Genomic DNA, 13,967 nt, shown 5'->3' with positions numbered 1-13,967 from the left:
TGGCAAGAACGAAGCCCTGGGCCTGGCCGGAGGGTAGGGGAGAGTCCAGAGCCAGAGGCACTGAAGACCTGGGCAGAGATCCAGACAGTCCAGGCGAGGCCTGGTCCAATGGGCACGCCTGATATTAGGCCTCTGGCAACAGGACTGAGTCTCCTGCTGGCAGCGTCTGAAATGAGGCACTGGACAGGATGGGGCAGCCAGAAGAGGACCTCAGTGACCTCACAGGGAGGGAAGGGCAGTAACGCAGGGACCGACAGGCTGAAGTCTGGGTGGGCTTCAGAGCAGGTGGTCCTCAGGAAGCCGTGAGAGGAGAGGCAGCTCAGAAGGCTCCCTGCCCGGCCCAGGGCGCATAGCTACCAGTCGGGGCAGAGTTTCCTTTCTTCCCAGCCTCAAGGCTTTCCAGCACCGTCCATGCTGGTTCCCATCTGCTGCGGTGGTTACCAGGGGAACCACTTCCTATTTTTATGTTCCCCACATGACAAGCCTGCGGAAAGGCTCAGGTGTGGTCTGTCCAGGAGCGATCCTGAAAGGGAGGTCCAGCGGGCTCTGCCGAAGACCTTGGCCGGAGGATGGGAGCTGGTGCAATGCCCCAGGGTGGGTCCCGGAATTCAGACCTACATCCCTGAGTGTGGAGTGGGAGGAGGCCGCCAAGGACAAGGAGAGGGGTGACCTGGGCGTGGGAGCACTAATCCACTCATCCGTTCATTTTTCCAAGCACAGGATGTGCTGGGCATTGTGCTAGGTGGTGGAAAGACAACCGAGAACAGGGCAAGTGCATCCCAGCCTGGTAGGAAGATGGACAGATTAAAATATAATTGCAGAGCAGTTGGATCGGTGCTGCCACGGAGGGCTGCTGGGTACCGTCTTGGCAGGGAGGGATCTGGGAAAGCTTCCTTGATGAGGTGATCTCTAAGCCGAGAGAAGGTTCTTCAGGTGAGGTGGCCGAGGGGGACGAGCATGCCAGGCAGAGGGAACAGCATAGCATGTGCAAGGGCCCAGGGGAGGCTGTGAATAAGGCGCCTTCTGGAACTGGAGTCACTTAACTTTTGGAGTGTGGGGAGGGACTGACCCCAGGAAAAGTGACAGCTGGACAAGGACCCAAACCATCAGGTGGGGTTCGGGGGTGGGACAAGCTGCACCGCAGAGGGTACACTCAGGCACATGTGATATCAGGCAGTGTCCTGCGGGGAGAGGGTCAGGTCTCCCCATTGCTGGAGCATGAAGGATGAGCGACACGTTGTGTATTAAATAATTCTCCAGGCAACGAATACATGCGATCGAGGCCTGTTCCCCATGCAGTAGGGCAGCGTGCTCCCCCCTTTGCAGAAAAGCCTGTGCAGTTTCAGGCCTCTTTGAACAAGGCTTTATGCCCCGGAAGCCTCTGCAGTCTTTCAGAGCAGGGCCAGCTGCATTCTCTGGGCCCTGCAGGTGATCCCTAGGGAGAGCCCAGGCGACGCCCACTATCTTGCAGGGACTGGGCTCCGAGCACGAATTTCCAGCTTTGGGTGAAAGCAGAAGCATCTCAGGAGCTGACAGTGCCCTGGAAGACCATGCTCTTTGGACAGTGGAGCTCTGAGAAGCAGCTGTTCGAAGGAAGCCAACGCACACAGTGAGGTTGCTCTATTCAGACCCTTATTTATTCTCCTGGAAACTAAGGATGGGGTGAAGAGCCCTTTTGCAGCAGGTGTCTGAGACTGGGGGTCTTCTGTCCGGGATGGGGCTGGGACCTGGGCCAGATGCCCTCGATGACTCCACCTTTAGGACTTGGGTTGCTGGTCAGTCCCCTCTGCTCTGCTCTTCTGCAGCTGGTCAGCTCCACTGCTCACCCCTCTGGGGCATTGTCCTTAGTCGTCTTATTCTCCAGATAGAGATCAGACTCCATGCTTGTGATGGCAGGGAACTGGCTCTGTGCCACTGCAGGGGCAAGGCCCCCTGCAGCTGCAGGCCTGGAGAGCAGAGACAGGAGGGTACTTATCAGCACCCCAGGGTGCAGGGAACGTGAAGCAGGAGGTGCTCTGCTCCCCCTGCAAGAGACCATGGAGAGGCTGTACCTCGCGGGAGGAACTTAATCTGGGGAAAGACTTCACACGTCACACCAGTGCCTTGGGTGCCTAGTGGAGACCAGGCATGGAGCTTCTCTGAAGGAAGTTGAGCGTGAACTTGGGTGGGGGTCGATTAAAGACCCAACCCCCGTCTGCTCTTTCACGGCCTTTCCTTCAACTTGTTCTTCTCCCCGCAAAGAACCATGAATCAGAGCGACTTTCTTCCTTTCTCATTCCGAGGTGGCACGTGGCCTCCCCTGTGCCACCTCTCCCCTCCGCCTGAAGCCCCTCCACTGGGAGGAGGCCCTGCCTCAGTGGCTGGTGCAGTTTGGTCCCACAGGTTTGCTTGGGACGGAGGCGTTTCCTGAGGTGTGGGACTTTCAGTGCAAAACCCAGAGGTTGGCCACCAGATGGGCGTCTGTGCCGGGCAATCAAGGACTTCGTTGGGGGGTGGGGGGAAGACAGGCTTATAAATAGGCAATTAGAGCAGAGTGGGTGAGTGCTAAGCCATAGCAGACCCCACAGGAGGGGAAGACTTCCTGGCAGAGGTGTGTCTAGGCTGTCTTGTGAGGATGTATAAGCCTTTAAAGCAAAGAATGTGATAAGCAGACGTGGGAGTAGAAGCAAACGGGCAGCAGGCTTTGGGATCCAGGGTTCTGTGTGTCTCATTCTTTGGGTCCCAGAGATGCATTGTGATACAAATCTCAAGGCCGGCCTGCACCCCACTCCCCGGAGCTGTACCCACTTTCCTCCTCGCGTGGGGCCTGTTCAGGCTGCCCAGGTTTCTCTGTGCTGTCCTGGCAAAGGCTGACCTGGAATCTCCAAATGACAGATTCTTACTCAGAGAACTCTTGCTGGGGTTTACAGGTGGCCTTTGAAGTGCAGGACAGGGTATGGGGCAGGATTGCGGGGGGGAGGAGTGGGGAGACTGAGGCCCTGAGGGAAAACTGCTTTGATGGGGGAAATGGGAGGAGAAGAGAGTGGGGAAAACAGTGGCCCTGTCGAGTCCCCAGGACCTGAATTTGGAGACCTTGCCCGCCCTGCATAGATGGGGCTCTAAGGAGTGGAATCCTACTCACCCCATTGCTTGGTGATGTGGGAAATAAGAGGCACATAAGTAAGAGAAGTCACCTCTCTGGTGTTCTGAGGACTTATAATTTGTATTTACTCGTATATCACTCATTTGGGGGCAAAATACCCTAGTACAAGCTCCTTACCCACTTGAGCTTCCTGAATTCCAGGTCAGGATCCAGTCGGGTAAGTCGCAGGCCTGTTACCCTGGGGTGATCATGAAGCTCCCAGCCCCTCGAGTGGGACCCAGGGGTTTATTATCATGCTCTCCAGTCTGGACACACGAAAGAGTAAAGTGGAGGCCCTCAGAAATCTCTCCCCGAGGAGCCCGGAAAGGCATAAGGTGGCATTTCTCAAAGTATGTCTGGACCCAACTGTGTCATAATCTCCTGGGAACTCATTAAAAATGCAGTTCCCATGCCATGTTCTAGAAATATCTGGGACCCAAGAATCGGCATTCTGAATGGTCACCCTAGGAGATTCTACTGCTTAATGCACAAATTCTCTTAGGTGTGGCTTCTATTTATTTTAATGAAAGACAGTTTTATGTCAAAGAAATTCATTTATGCTATAAGATCTCCAGATGAGTCTGAGCCTTGGCACAACTGATGTTTTGGACAAGACAGTTTTTTTGTCATGGGCGGCTGTCCTGTGCATCGTAGGATGTTTAACAACGTCCCTGGACCCCAGACAGCAGCAGCATCCTACAGCTGTGACAACAAAAAATTTAAAAATATCTTGACATTGCCAAATGTTCCTTAGACCAGGTGTTCCCAACACCCAGACCATGGACCAGTACCGGTCTATGGCCTGTTAGAAACCTGGCCGCACAGCAGGAGGGGAGCGGCAGGGGAGCCAGCTGAGCGAAGCTTCATCCTAAGCTTCCTCTGTATTCGCAGCCGCTCCCCAGCACTAGCATCACCGCCTCAGCTCCACCTCAGATCATCAGGCATTAGATTCTCATAAGAGCACTGGTCCCTGATGCCAAAAAGGTTAGGGACCACTGCCTTAGAGGGAAACATCCCACCTCAAAGTGGATTTCCTTATGAAAGCTGGCCTGAGTCCAGCGTGTTTGGGGCCCTTCGCCATCCCTGGGATGACCTCCAGGCCAGGCCAGCTCACACTCTCCAGGTTGCGGTGCAAAGCCAGTCCCCTCCTCCATCCTTCCTCTTTATCCTCCCCATCTCGGCCACAGCCCGTGGGCGCCCCCTGCTGCCCGGGCCCCTCACAGGCAGAGGAGACAGAAAGCAGGACCCCAGAAGGGTGGCACACACTGCCCTTCACACATGGTACTGAGGCTCCAGGGAGTGGGCATACGTGGAAGAATTCTCCTTTTGCGAAAATAAGTTTATTTTTGTGCTTATTCTAAAGCAAAGATGGTCACAGTAGGAAATCCGGGAAGTACAGAAAATATGAAGAAGAGATGAAGGTCACTCGTAATTCTTCCACCCACAGAGCCCATGTCGAGCTGCAGGAGGCTTCTGCCTTCGGCTGTTTTTGCTACCCTGGCTGGCGTGCAGGCAGAACACCCAGGTGGACAGAACACTTGACCAAGGACAATAAAAGGTATTCGGCCTTCCAGGTTATGAGTCCACGGGTGACCAGAGGCCCAGGCAGCTTGCCGTGCAGGAGACTTCGCACCTGCTTGTCGCCCCCCGCCTCACCCTCCCAAGAACCTGCTCCTGCGGATGGAACATCAGAACTCGTCCTTTATGTCAAAATGGGGCTGGTCTTCAGGCTTGAAATCCAGGTTGGGGCTGCCGTCCTCGTTAAGAATTCTTCGAGCTGTGTAGCCGACGATGGGGTATTTGGCTTTGTACACTCTGGTGAAGATGTCATCCAGGGACTTCAGCTCCTCGGCTGTGAGGCCCGTCTTGGGGAGAAAAGCCCAAGAAATGAGAAATAGAGATGAGTGACTCATGCTTGGCACTGGCCTCTCGCCACCCCTTACTCCCCCCAAACCCCTAGCGCGAGAGAAAAAATACCTTAACAAGCCAAATAATAGACAAATGACTTTTCAAGAGACAACCCTGTGGGGTGGGGTGGGGGGTGACGTGGGCAGGGAGCAGTGGCTTCATCATGTTTTGCTATTTGGCTGATGTCGGAATTTTAAGACCAGAGAACACCCAGCCTGGGACGGGATGGGGGTGCACGCATTGATCCCTCTGCTCTCTACACGCCTCGTGTTATAGATTTATACACCCTTCCCCCTCCTTAATTTCTTAATTTTTTTCTGTAATGTCGTGGCTTAAGAGTTTAACTCATCAGAGCATAGTTGGGGTGAATGCCAGCTCCTCTGTTGGGATTACGTAGACCCTGAAATGGTTTTATTTGATGCTATTTTCTCTCTCACAGAAATATGAGGATGGAGGAGACTCTGCTTTGCAACCTCATTCATCCCCTGAGCTACCAAGAGTGGCTTGGGGCCTGGGTCTCAGGACAAACAGATCTGGAAGAGGCTGGGGATGCTGGGTGCAGACTGTAAAAGGGATGGAGCTGCCAAAGCAGGTCGCAGCCAGACTGGAAGCTCGCTGAGTTTGATCACAAGTTTGCAAGAGTTTGGACTTGGCTCCATAGGCAATGGGGAGCCATGGAAGGTTTTTGAGTAGGAGATCTATTTCGAGAAAATAATTGGCTGACACATGTAAATAGGCTAGTTAGGAAGCTTTGCCATCACCCAGGGGTAAAAAAGGCCATGGCCGAGGGGGTGGGACATTTTGACAAAGGCTTATAATCCGACTCACCGTGTCATGGGTGAGGTCTGCGGGATCCAGAGACATCTTGGCCACCCCTCTGGTGGAGTCCTTCCCAGTCAAGGCATTGTAGGGGGCTCCCCGTCCATAAAACTCTGTAGTGAGAAGAAGGAGGAGGATGTGAGTGTGGGTGTGCATGCAGAGCACCTAGGAGACTGTGCATGGCAGGGAGAGGGAGGACCCAGCCCGATCCCCAAAAAGCCTCCAGGCCTGAGAGAGGGAAAGCGGTGAAGACATGAGGTCCAATGAGCCAACCCAGCCACCAGTTTGGGTCCCACTAATTCAAAATACGGAGTAAGTTGCACATGCTGGGCTGAGAGGTGATTTTTTAAAAAAATACAGAATGAAAATAATCTCTTTAAAATATTTGAAATGCAAACAAGAAAAATATTCAGTCTTCTTAAAAGTTGGGGGAAACCAAGTCTATTTCCGTTCAACACCCTTTGTTTGATATCAGATAAACAATGAACATTACAATACTACCTCCATGATAGCATCTGTAGTTACCAGTAGGGAAACTATGAAATGGCATTAAAATAGTCTATAATGTTCTATGATCCCAACTCTTTGCTAAGTGATACTTTTCCTTTCCCTGCTTCTACTTGCGTAAATCATTGAGTTTGGATTTGATTCAGTAGCCAACGGGGAGCCATGGAAGGCTTTTGCAGGAGCGTGACCTTATTAGAATAACGAAGTACAATACTGACAACGATTAACTCCTTCGGGGGAGAAGGACTTGCCCAGCAATCCCTCCCTCTCCTCACCTGTCCAGTGGCTGCTAAGCTCCCCAGAAATAAGGATTCATAAAGCCAATCCACTTACCCTTTCCAGAAGTGACATCGAACACCACTCCCTTCACCGCCATGTAGATGGGCTGATCTTCCTAGAAAGCGGGAAAGAAACTGTGAGGAGGGGAAGAGCCCAACTCTTCCAGCTCAAGGTAGTAAACCCTCCTCCCCACCGTGGGCTGTGCAGAGAGCAGAGGGTGAAGTCGGGAAGTAGCCTCCCCTCAGCAGGTTCTCGGGGAGCTCGCCCAGACCTGCAGAGCGTCGTGTCCGCTCATGAAAACTTGGAAAAGTTACAAAGTATCACCCTAAGCCCATGGCAATAGTTTTCTTTTTAAAAAAATCAAATGGTGAAGCAACTCTATGCAGAAAAAATTCAAAAGAATATTAAATGATGAATTATTTAATTCATCCCGAATTTTCTTTCAGATCGCCAATATACATCCATGGATGTAATCAGTGTAAATGATCTATTTTATATTTTGCTTCTTAGAGGTAACATTACTTCATATAAATGTTTCTATGTATTGAAATAACCAAAATGGCTGTCATTCAACAGCTGTATTTTGTATTAGTGATACTGTGTACCTGTTTGCTTAGTTATTCTTCTTCTATTTTGGATATTTAGGTTGTTTCCAGTTCCTTAGAACTATAAATGGCAGCATTATGAATATCTTTCTAGAAGTTACTTTCTAATTTGATGAGTTATGTACTTAAGGCCTATTTTAATATGTGGAATTCTTGGGCCAACATATATGAAAAATGTAATCAATTTATATTTTTTACGTTTGTCCTTCAAAATAGAATTTACAGCGCTAGAAAAATACAAGTAACGCTGTTTCCCCAGTTATAACAATGGGTATTATCTTCTTTTTTTTGCGGTGTTTGTGGGTATACAGTGTTACCTTAATTTCCTCCCAACAGAGTAACACAAGAGCAGGCGGCATGGATTTTCTAACTTCCATCAAATCAGGCTCAGGTTGAGGTGACCGGCACAGTTCTAGGACACCCCAGACCTGGTCTTTCCTTTGTCTCAGCCCCATTGGTGATACAGGGACACCAGCCAAGTGGCTCACAGGCCGGGGTGAGGGTGGGAGTCACTGCTTGTGTAAAAGCATTTCAATATCTCCAAGAATATGCTGCTTGGCCTTCTCTGAGGCTGGCCTTGAGCTTCTTGCCCTCATGGAGCTTAAGGTCAAGTGTTTTCATGACCACATTTAACAGATAGAGGACCTGGGGCTCAGAGACATGAAGCAACTAGGCCAGAGAAGCATATCTCGCTGTCACATAACTTCTTAGGCCTCAGTCTGTCTGTTACTTGGGGATAATGCCCACCGACCTCGCAGGCAGGCGGACGCTGACGGAACAGTGTACGTGAGCACACGGCAGGCGCAGCCTAGAAGCCCAGTGAATGGCTGGTTTTTATTATTCCTGGATCAGCCCCTACAGATAGTCCCCGGAACGTCTGTTATCTTGGTGGACATTTGCTGCACCTCATCTCATTTTACACGGCACAACTTAACCGGCCGGGAGATGGCATTTTCCTCTGGGCTGATTTCCTGCTTTCCCGTCACTGTGATTATTTGTTCCTCAACTTCAATATTTATCAAGTTATGTATTTATATCCATTTAAAAAATACGACAGTGACAATTTTACCCACGGAATGTTGTCATGTTTTCCATTCTGTTGCTTTTTCTTTGATATTTATTACTTTTCTGTGTGCAAAGAGCCACATAAACCTGATGTTCAAATTCATAAGCTATAAAAACATGTTTCTTATCAGTAACACACTCCATTTCTTCAACAGTTAAATATTTATCTCCTCGCGAAACTACATCGAAGGTGTGAGTACTAAGAGGAGCCATAGCGACGAGGGGAGAAAGGGACACTGAACACCTATCACATGGGCATTCTGGGGGGAATGGCCTGTCAGTGTAATGCCAAGTGCGTGCTGGTGGCCGAGTTCTTATCGTGTGGAGATGGCTGTCCCAAGAGATGGCAACTGAGAAGACAGAGGGTGGGTGGAAGCCTTGGGGACATAGACGCAGACTCCAGAATAGAAATGTCCACCGAGACACAATACAGAGACCCGTGTCCAGCACCAGCTTCGCACATGGTCCCCCATCCCCTCATCCACCTGGAAGGACAAACACATCAGGTGTCCTTTTTATCTCACAGCAGGTCAGAAATAACAGCAGGAGGTCTGTCTTTTCCCAAGAGACCAAAAGAGGAGCCACCGTGGTGCTGTGGTCCTAGCACAAGTTTCCAAGTCGAACAGGGCAGGGTTTTTGAGCTACCACTTATAAGCTGTGTTGCCTTGGGCAAATTAATTAACTTCTCTGTGCCTCACCTTTCTCTTCTGTAATCTCTCTTAACCAAGGCAAGAGATATAAAGCACGTAGCAGTTTAAGGAAATAAATGTTAGTTTCCGTTTTCTTTCTCTAAGTTTTGACAGTTATAAAATCAAAGAAGAATCAGGTAACCAAGTGGAAGGAGGTTTTCCTAAAGGAAAAATAGGAAAAAATGTAATTCCCAAGTGACCAATAAGGACTCCAGTTAAAACTGGATGGGGCCTTGAAGATAATCTATCAAACACCTTCATTTTGCAGGTGTGGCTCTCCAGGTCCACGAAAATTACGAAACTTGCCCAGAATCACAGAGCAAATTAGAAGGAGGACGGGTTCCAGAACCTGGAGCCTTGGAACCGAAGGCTCAGTCCACTCTCTGGCCGGCTCCATCAGAGGGCACACAGCACAAAGGACAGAACACTTGCTGGCGAGAAGGACAGGGTGAGTGTATAACAGGAAATTCATCCGAAAGACCCAAGACCACAAGGAAAGACACAGGGAGCGGGTGAGGGGGACCCGATGAAAGGGGATCAGGGACCCACCTGCATAAACGAGGCCAGGTTTTCATCTTTCCTCTTGGGCTTGCTTACCATCTGGCCTTCCGCTCTGCCTGTGGTCAGGCAGGGCCAGTAGAGAGTGCCATGTGTGCTACTGTGACAAGGGGACACAAGAGCCGCAGGGCAGAGGGAGGGCTTCTTCCAGCATCCGGGAGGGAGACCTGGAGCCTGGGGCCGGCAGGAAGGCGGGGCCCAGCAGCCAGCTCGATCGCACCCTCAGACCCCGCACCAGGGCCTTGGGCAGAGCAGAGACGCTCTCAGTGGCGACTCTCCTTAGGAAAGGAGACTGCTGGGGATGTTCTCAGAACTAAGTGGGCCTCCAAGGGTCTAAGGCCATATTTTTCTAATTGCAGTTGGCATTGGTAACCTACTAGTGGGTCATGAGATCAATTTAGTGAGTTACCAACAGGTTTAGAACAAATAGAAATAGAAAAAAATGTTTAAAACAGAACAGAAAGTAGAAAACATCAGAGCGCATCACACATGGTAAGAATAAGCACCGTTTTGGTGAACTTCATGGAACTTGCATTTCAGTGTTGAGTATACTGGGGTAGGATGCAAAATATATTCTTTACACAGCCAAAATGTCCACAAGCCACCTTCGCACTATAGAATTAGAGAGGGTGGTTTTGCCTCTTTATTCACCCACCTGGATCCCACAGCCTTCACTGTCCGTATACTCCTCTCGTCTGTGCAGAATCATCCTTTCGGAGGAGGAAGTACAGTCCCACCCTTCACTATCGTTAAGTTTTAGAAAAGCAGAAAACAAATGTAGCCGTGACCCCCCCTTAGCAAAGATTCCAAGGAGAGACAGTGACTGAGCGCAAACACATCCTGGGCGGGGCGGGCAGGCACTCTGAGGATGCACCGAGGAGGCTGGATTTTCAGCTCAAGTAGAGCTCTCTTCAGACTCCCGTGTGTGAGGGATTCAAGGAGCCATGCTGCGGATCACTCTGAGGACCTAAAAGGCCCCAAAGGAGGAAACCGGGTCAAGGCCTTGTGCCGTAGACCCAGAACACAGTACAGTCTGGGAAGGGCACACAGCCGGAATCCTGTCTTTCATGATTTCCAGTCTGAAGTTTCCACTGGGGACCCCACGCAGCTCCCTGTACGGGTGCCCGAGCTCTCACCACAGACCATACAGCTGACCGTGGGACGGGGTCAGGTGGGCCTGCCCTGGCTCTCATCCAAAAAGGTGATTACAAATAAGATAATCACTACATATTTCAGAAAGACTTGTTATACAGGTCCGCAGTCCCACAGCCAAAACTCTTGGGGGTTGACTGGGTTTCAGAATTTAGTATTTGTCAAATTTTAAAAAGGTGTTATGGGGCACATACCATAACACTTACAGGGTGTCCAAGGCAGCACCCCGTGATCAACTATATTACTATTTCCACAGAAAGGCATGAACATGAATATTCACACTGAGTAGGATAACTGAAGATTATAAATAGACTTGTGTCAGTTCCAACAAGTTTCATCACCGAAGGAGTTCAGATCAGGTCAGGTTTTGCTGTCAGATGACATATTTAAAAAACCTTCCGGTTTTTAGAGTTTATTCAGTTTCTGAATTGCATAAGATGACTGTGGACCTGTTATACTGCCTCTTGCTTATATTTTTAATAATAAGCTAATAAAATAATAGCAGCTGAGATTTATTCAGGCTTACTCTGCTAAGACTACACCAGGTCTGTGCTAAGCATTTGGCATATCATCATTGAATCCTCAAAGAAGCCCTATATAGAGTAGGAACTCGTATAACAGCCATTTTGATGATCGCTTATATGTCTCAATTTGAATAGGCCACAGTATCCAGTTATTCAACCAACACTTACTGGAGTGTTGCTGTAAAGGTATTTTATAGATGTGATTAACATCTACAGTTAGTTAACTTTATGCAAAGATTATCCTGAATGACCTGCGTGGGACTTGTCACTTCAGTTCAAAGGCCTTAAGAACAGAATTGAGGATTCTCTGAGGAAGAAATTCTGCCAGTGGGCTGTAGCACCAGCTCCAGCCCAGAGATTTTAGACTCCCCTAGCCAGCCCCCATGATCACATAAGCCAATTTCCACTGCCCCCTTCCCACCTTACTCTCCTCCTTTCTCTGCCTACAGACATCCTCTGCGTCCCATACCCCAAAAATTCTTTCCTTAACCTGTTTCCATCTCTAGCTTCCCTCTCTCCTTCCCCAGTTATATCGACCAACATCAGCATTAAAAAAAAAAAAAAACAAAGACCTTTTCTCAGTCTTCGTTCTGCAGCCTCTGGCACTGCTGCTGCATGTACCCTCTGCTTTGATCTCTCTTCCCTTGGGTTCTGCACCCCCATGTTCGAAAATTCACTAGAAGGATTCAGAACTCGTATATAGTTGTGCTCAGAGCAGGACTTACTATAGTGATGTAGCAAGGATACACAGCCAGACCATAAAGGAAAAGGACACAGGTGGAGTCTAGAGGAATCCGTGTGAGAACTCCCCCATGCTCTCTCCCTCCTGCGAGGGTCACACAGAGCACACTCGCCCTCAGCAACAAGATGCAACAACATGTGTGCCATGTGATTACCCAGGAAAGCGACTCAGAGCCAGAGGTGTTTACTGGGCCCTGGCCATGCAAACCCTCTCTGCCTGGCAGTGTTCAACATAAACACACTGTCTGTACAGAGAGCCCAGACTGCGCCACCCTTATCTGTTAGGGAAGTGTGGGACACCCTGGAAACCCAGACACCAGCCAAGAGTCACTCTTGTCAGCAGGCCTTTCTAAGGAGAGCAGGCCTGCTAACTCTTGTGCACAGATTCCCTAACCCTGTACCATCTGGTTCCCCACTGCCCCCAAGGATAGTGTCCCTTGACATCTGTCACATCCCTGTCTTCCTCCCTCTGTGTTCTAAGCCAGGGGTCCCCAAACCCTGGACCAGGGACCGGTAATGGTCCATGGCCTATTAGGAACCGGCCGCACAGCAGGAGGTGAGCGGGAGGTGAGGAGCAGGAGAGAGAGCTGAGCGAAGCTTCATCTGTATTTGCAGCCGCTCCCCAGTGCCAGCATCACCGCCTCAGCCGCACCTCAGAACGCCAGGCATCAGATTCTCATAAAAGCACCAGTCCCTGGTGCCAAAAAGGTTGGGGACCGCTGTTCTAATCAACTCAAGCTTCTAACCAAACTTTCTTTACAATGATGCCTACACTAGCCTAAGGGCCAGCTTTCTAGATCCCCCTTGGCAAACTTGGTCTGTCTGTGGCTAGTTAATTTCAGGGTTAGGGAGCCAAGACCAAAGGGTTTTAACAAGAGAACATTCCTCATTCTGCCGCTAAGTGGTGGCAGCCTGTTTCCTCATGTGTAAAAGCAGGTCGGTTCCTATCAACTCTAAAATGCTATGGGACCATGGTTTCCTCACCCAATTGTTCCACCTCCCCGATCTAACGCCAGCTGCCCCCAGCCCTTCTGTGCGGCATCTGGTCCCCGCACTCAGCAGCCATCACACTGGGTCACAACTGAAATAGACAGGTAATTGTAAGGCGTTTCCTAGACACCTCCAGACCACTGACTGATGTGGGGGTGTGTGAGGAGGGGGATGGGACCTGTCACCTCTGATCTCCCCTGTGCACTCCCCACAGCTCCTGCTCGGCCCCAAGGGCACAGTCATGAAAAGCAGGTTTGAGAAGCTGGCTGCAGAGGAGACCTGGGAAAGAGGGCCAGAGGCAGAACAACAAAGAGTAGGGAAAGCCTGGATAGACCCCGGGCGTCCCCAATTCCTGCCTGACCCAGGCAGCAGGCTTTACTTCCCTCCCCTCACCCCCTGCCACTCCCCTCAAAATGTAGGCAGAAGGTAGCGAGATGACGCTACCATGAAACCCCAAAAAGATATGAGGTTCCAGACAGACCACCAGCCAAAATGCATCTCAAGGGGTCAGTTCGCGGGAAGAGAGTGGGCAGCACGGGCTGGGGGATCCTGGCTTAGCGGAGAGGGGGAAGCGGGGCGCCCCGATTGCTGAGGACTCCCCTTTATCCCTGGGCTGCCATGGGGCCTGGAGCGAGGAGGCCCGGAGGCCCGGCGCCCAGCTCGGAGCCCGGGCTCCCCGTGGGGACGCCGGCCGCGGCCCGCGCCTCCCCAGGGGCCTCTCCCCCGCGCCGGCGGCGTCCGGGCGCCGGCCTCCCTCACTGCCGGGCCGGGCGGGCCCCGCGTTCCTCGGCCCGCGCTCCCCGCATACCTCCTCCCCGCCGAAGCGAGCCAGCTCCTCCTCGGTGAAGAGCCGCACAGGGGGCCCCGGCTCGGCGGGGCGCGGCGCCAGCCCAGCCTGGACTAGGGGCAGCTCCGGGGCCAAGGCCAGGACCAGGGCCAGCGCGGCCAGCGGCCGCAGCCACTGCGCGGGCGCGGGGCTCGCCATGCTGAGCGCGCGCGTCAGCGCCGG

At 51.2% G+C, this 13,967-nt stretch overlaps 1 protein-coding gene across 1 annotated transcript; it reads right to left on the bottom strand.

Moving 5' to 3' along the window:
• Positions 1 to 4,439: 4,439 nt before the first annotated feature.
• NENF (neudesin neurotrophic factor) lies at positions 4,440 to 13,967 on the bottom strand. Its single transcript, XM_039881158.1, has 4 exons — positions 13,767 to 13,967; positions 6,689 to 6,749; positions 5,858 to 5,961; positions 4,440 to 4,986 (listed from the first exon to the last, which is right to left on the bottom strand). Exons 1-4 carry the CDS (start codon positions 13,941 to 13,943, stop codon positions 4,810 to 4,812), a joined length of 519 nt encoding a protein of 172 aa, XP_039737092.1. The 5' UTR covers positions 13,944 to 13,967; the 3' UTR covers positions 4,440 to 4,809.

This window comes from Pteropus medius, unplaced genomic scaffold (assembly GCF_902729225.1).
Source record: "Pteropus medius unplaced genomic scaffold, Ma_sr-lr_union100, whole genome shotgun sequence".
Taxonomy (NCBI): domain Eukaryota; kingdom Metazoa; phylum Chordata; class Mammalia; order Chiroptera; family Pteropodidae; genus Pteropus; species Pteropus medius.
This window is presented reverse-complemented; position numbering and strand designations above follow the sequence as displayed.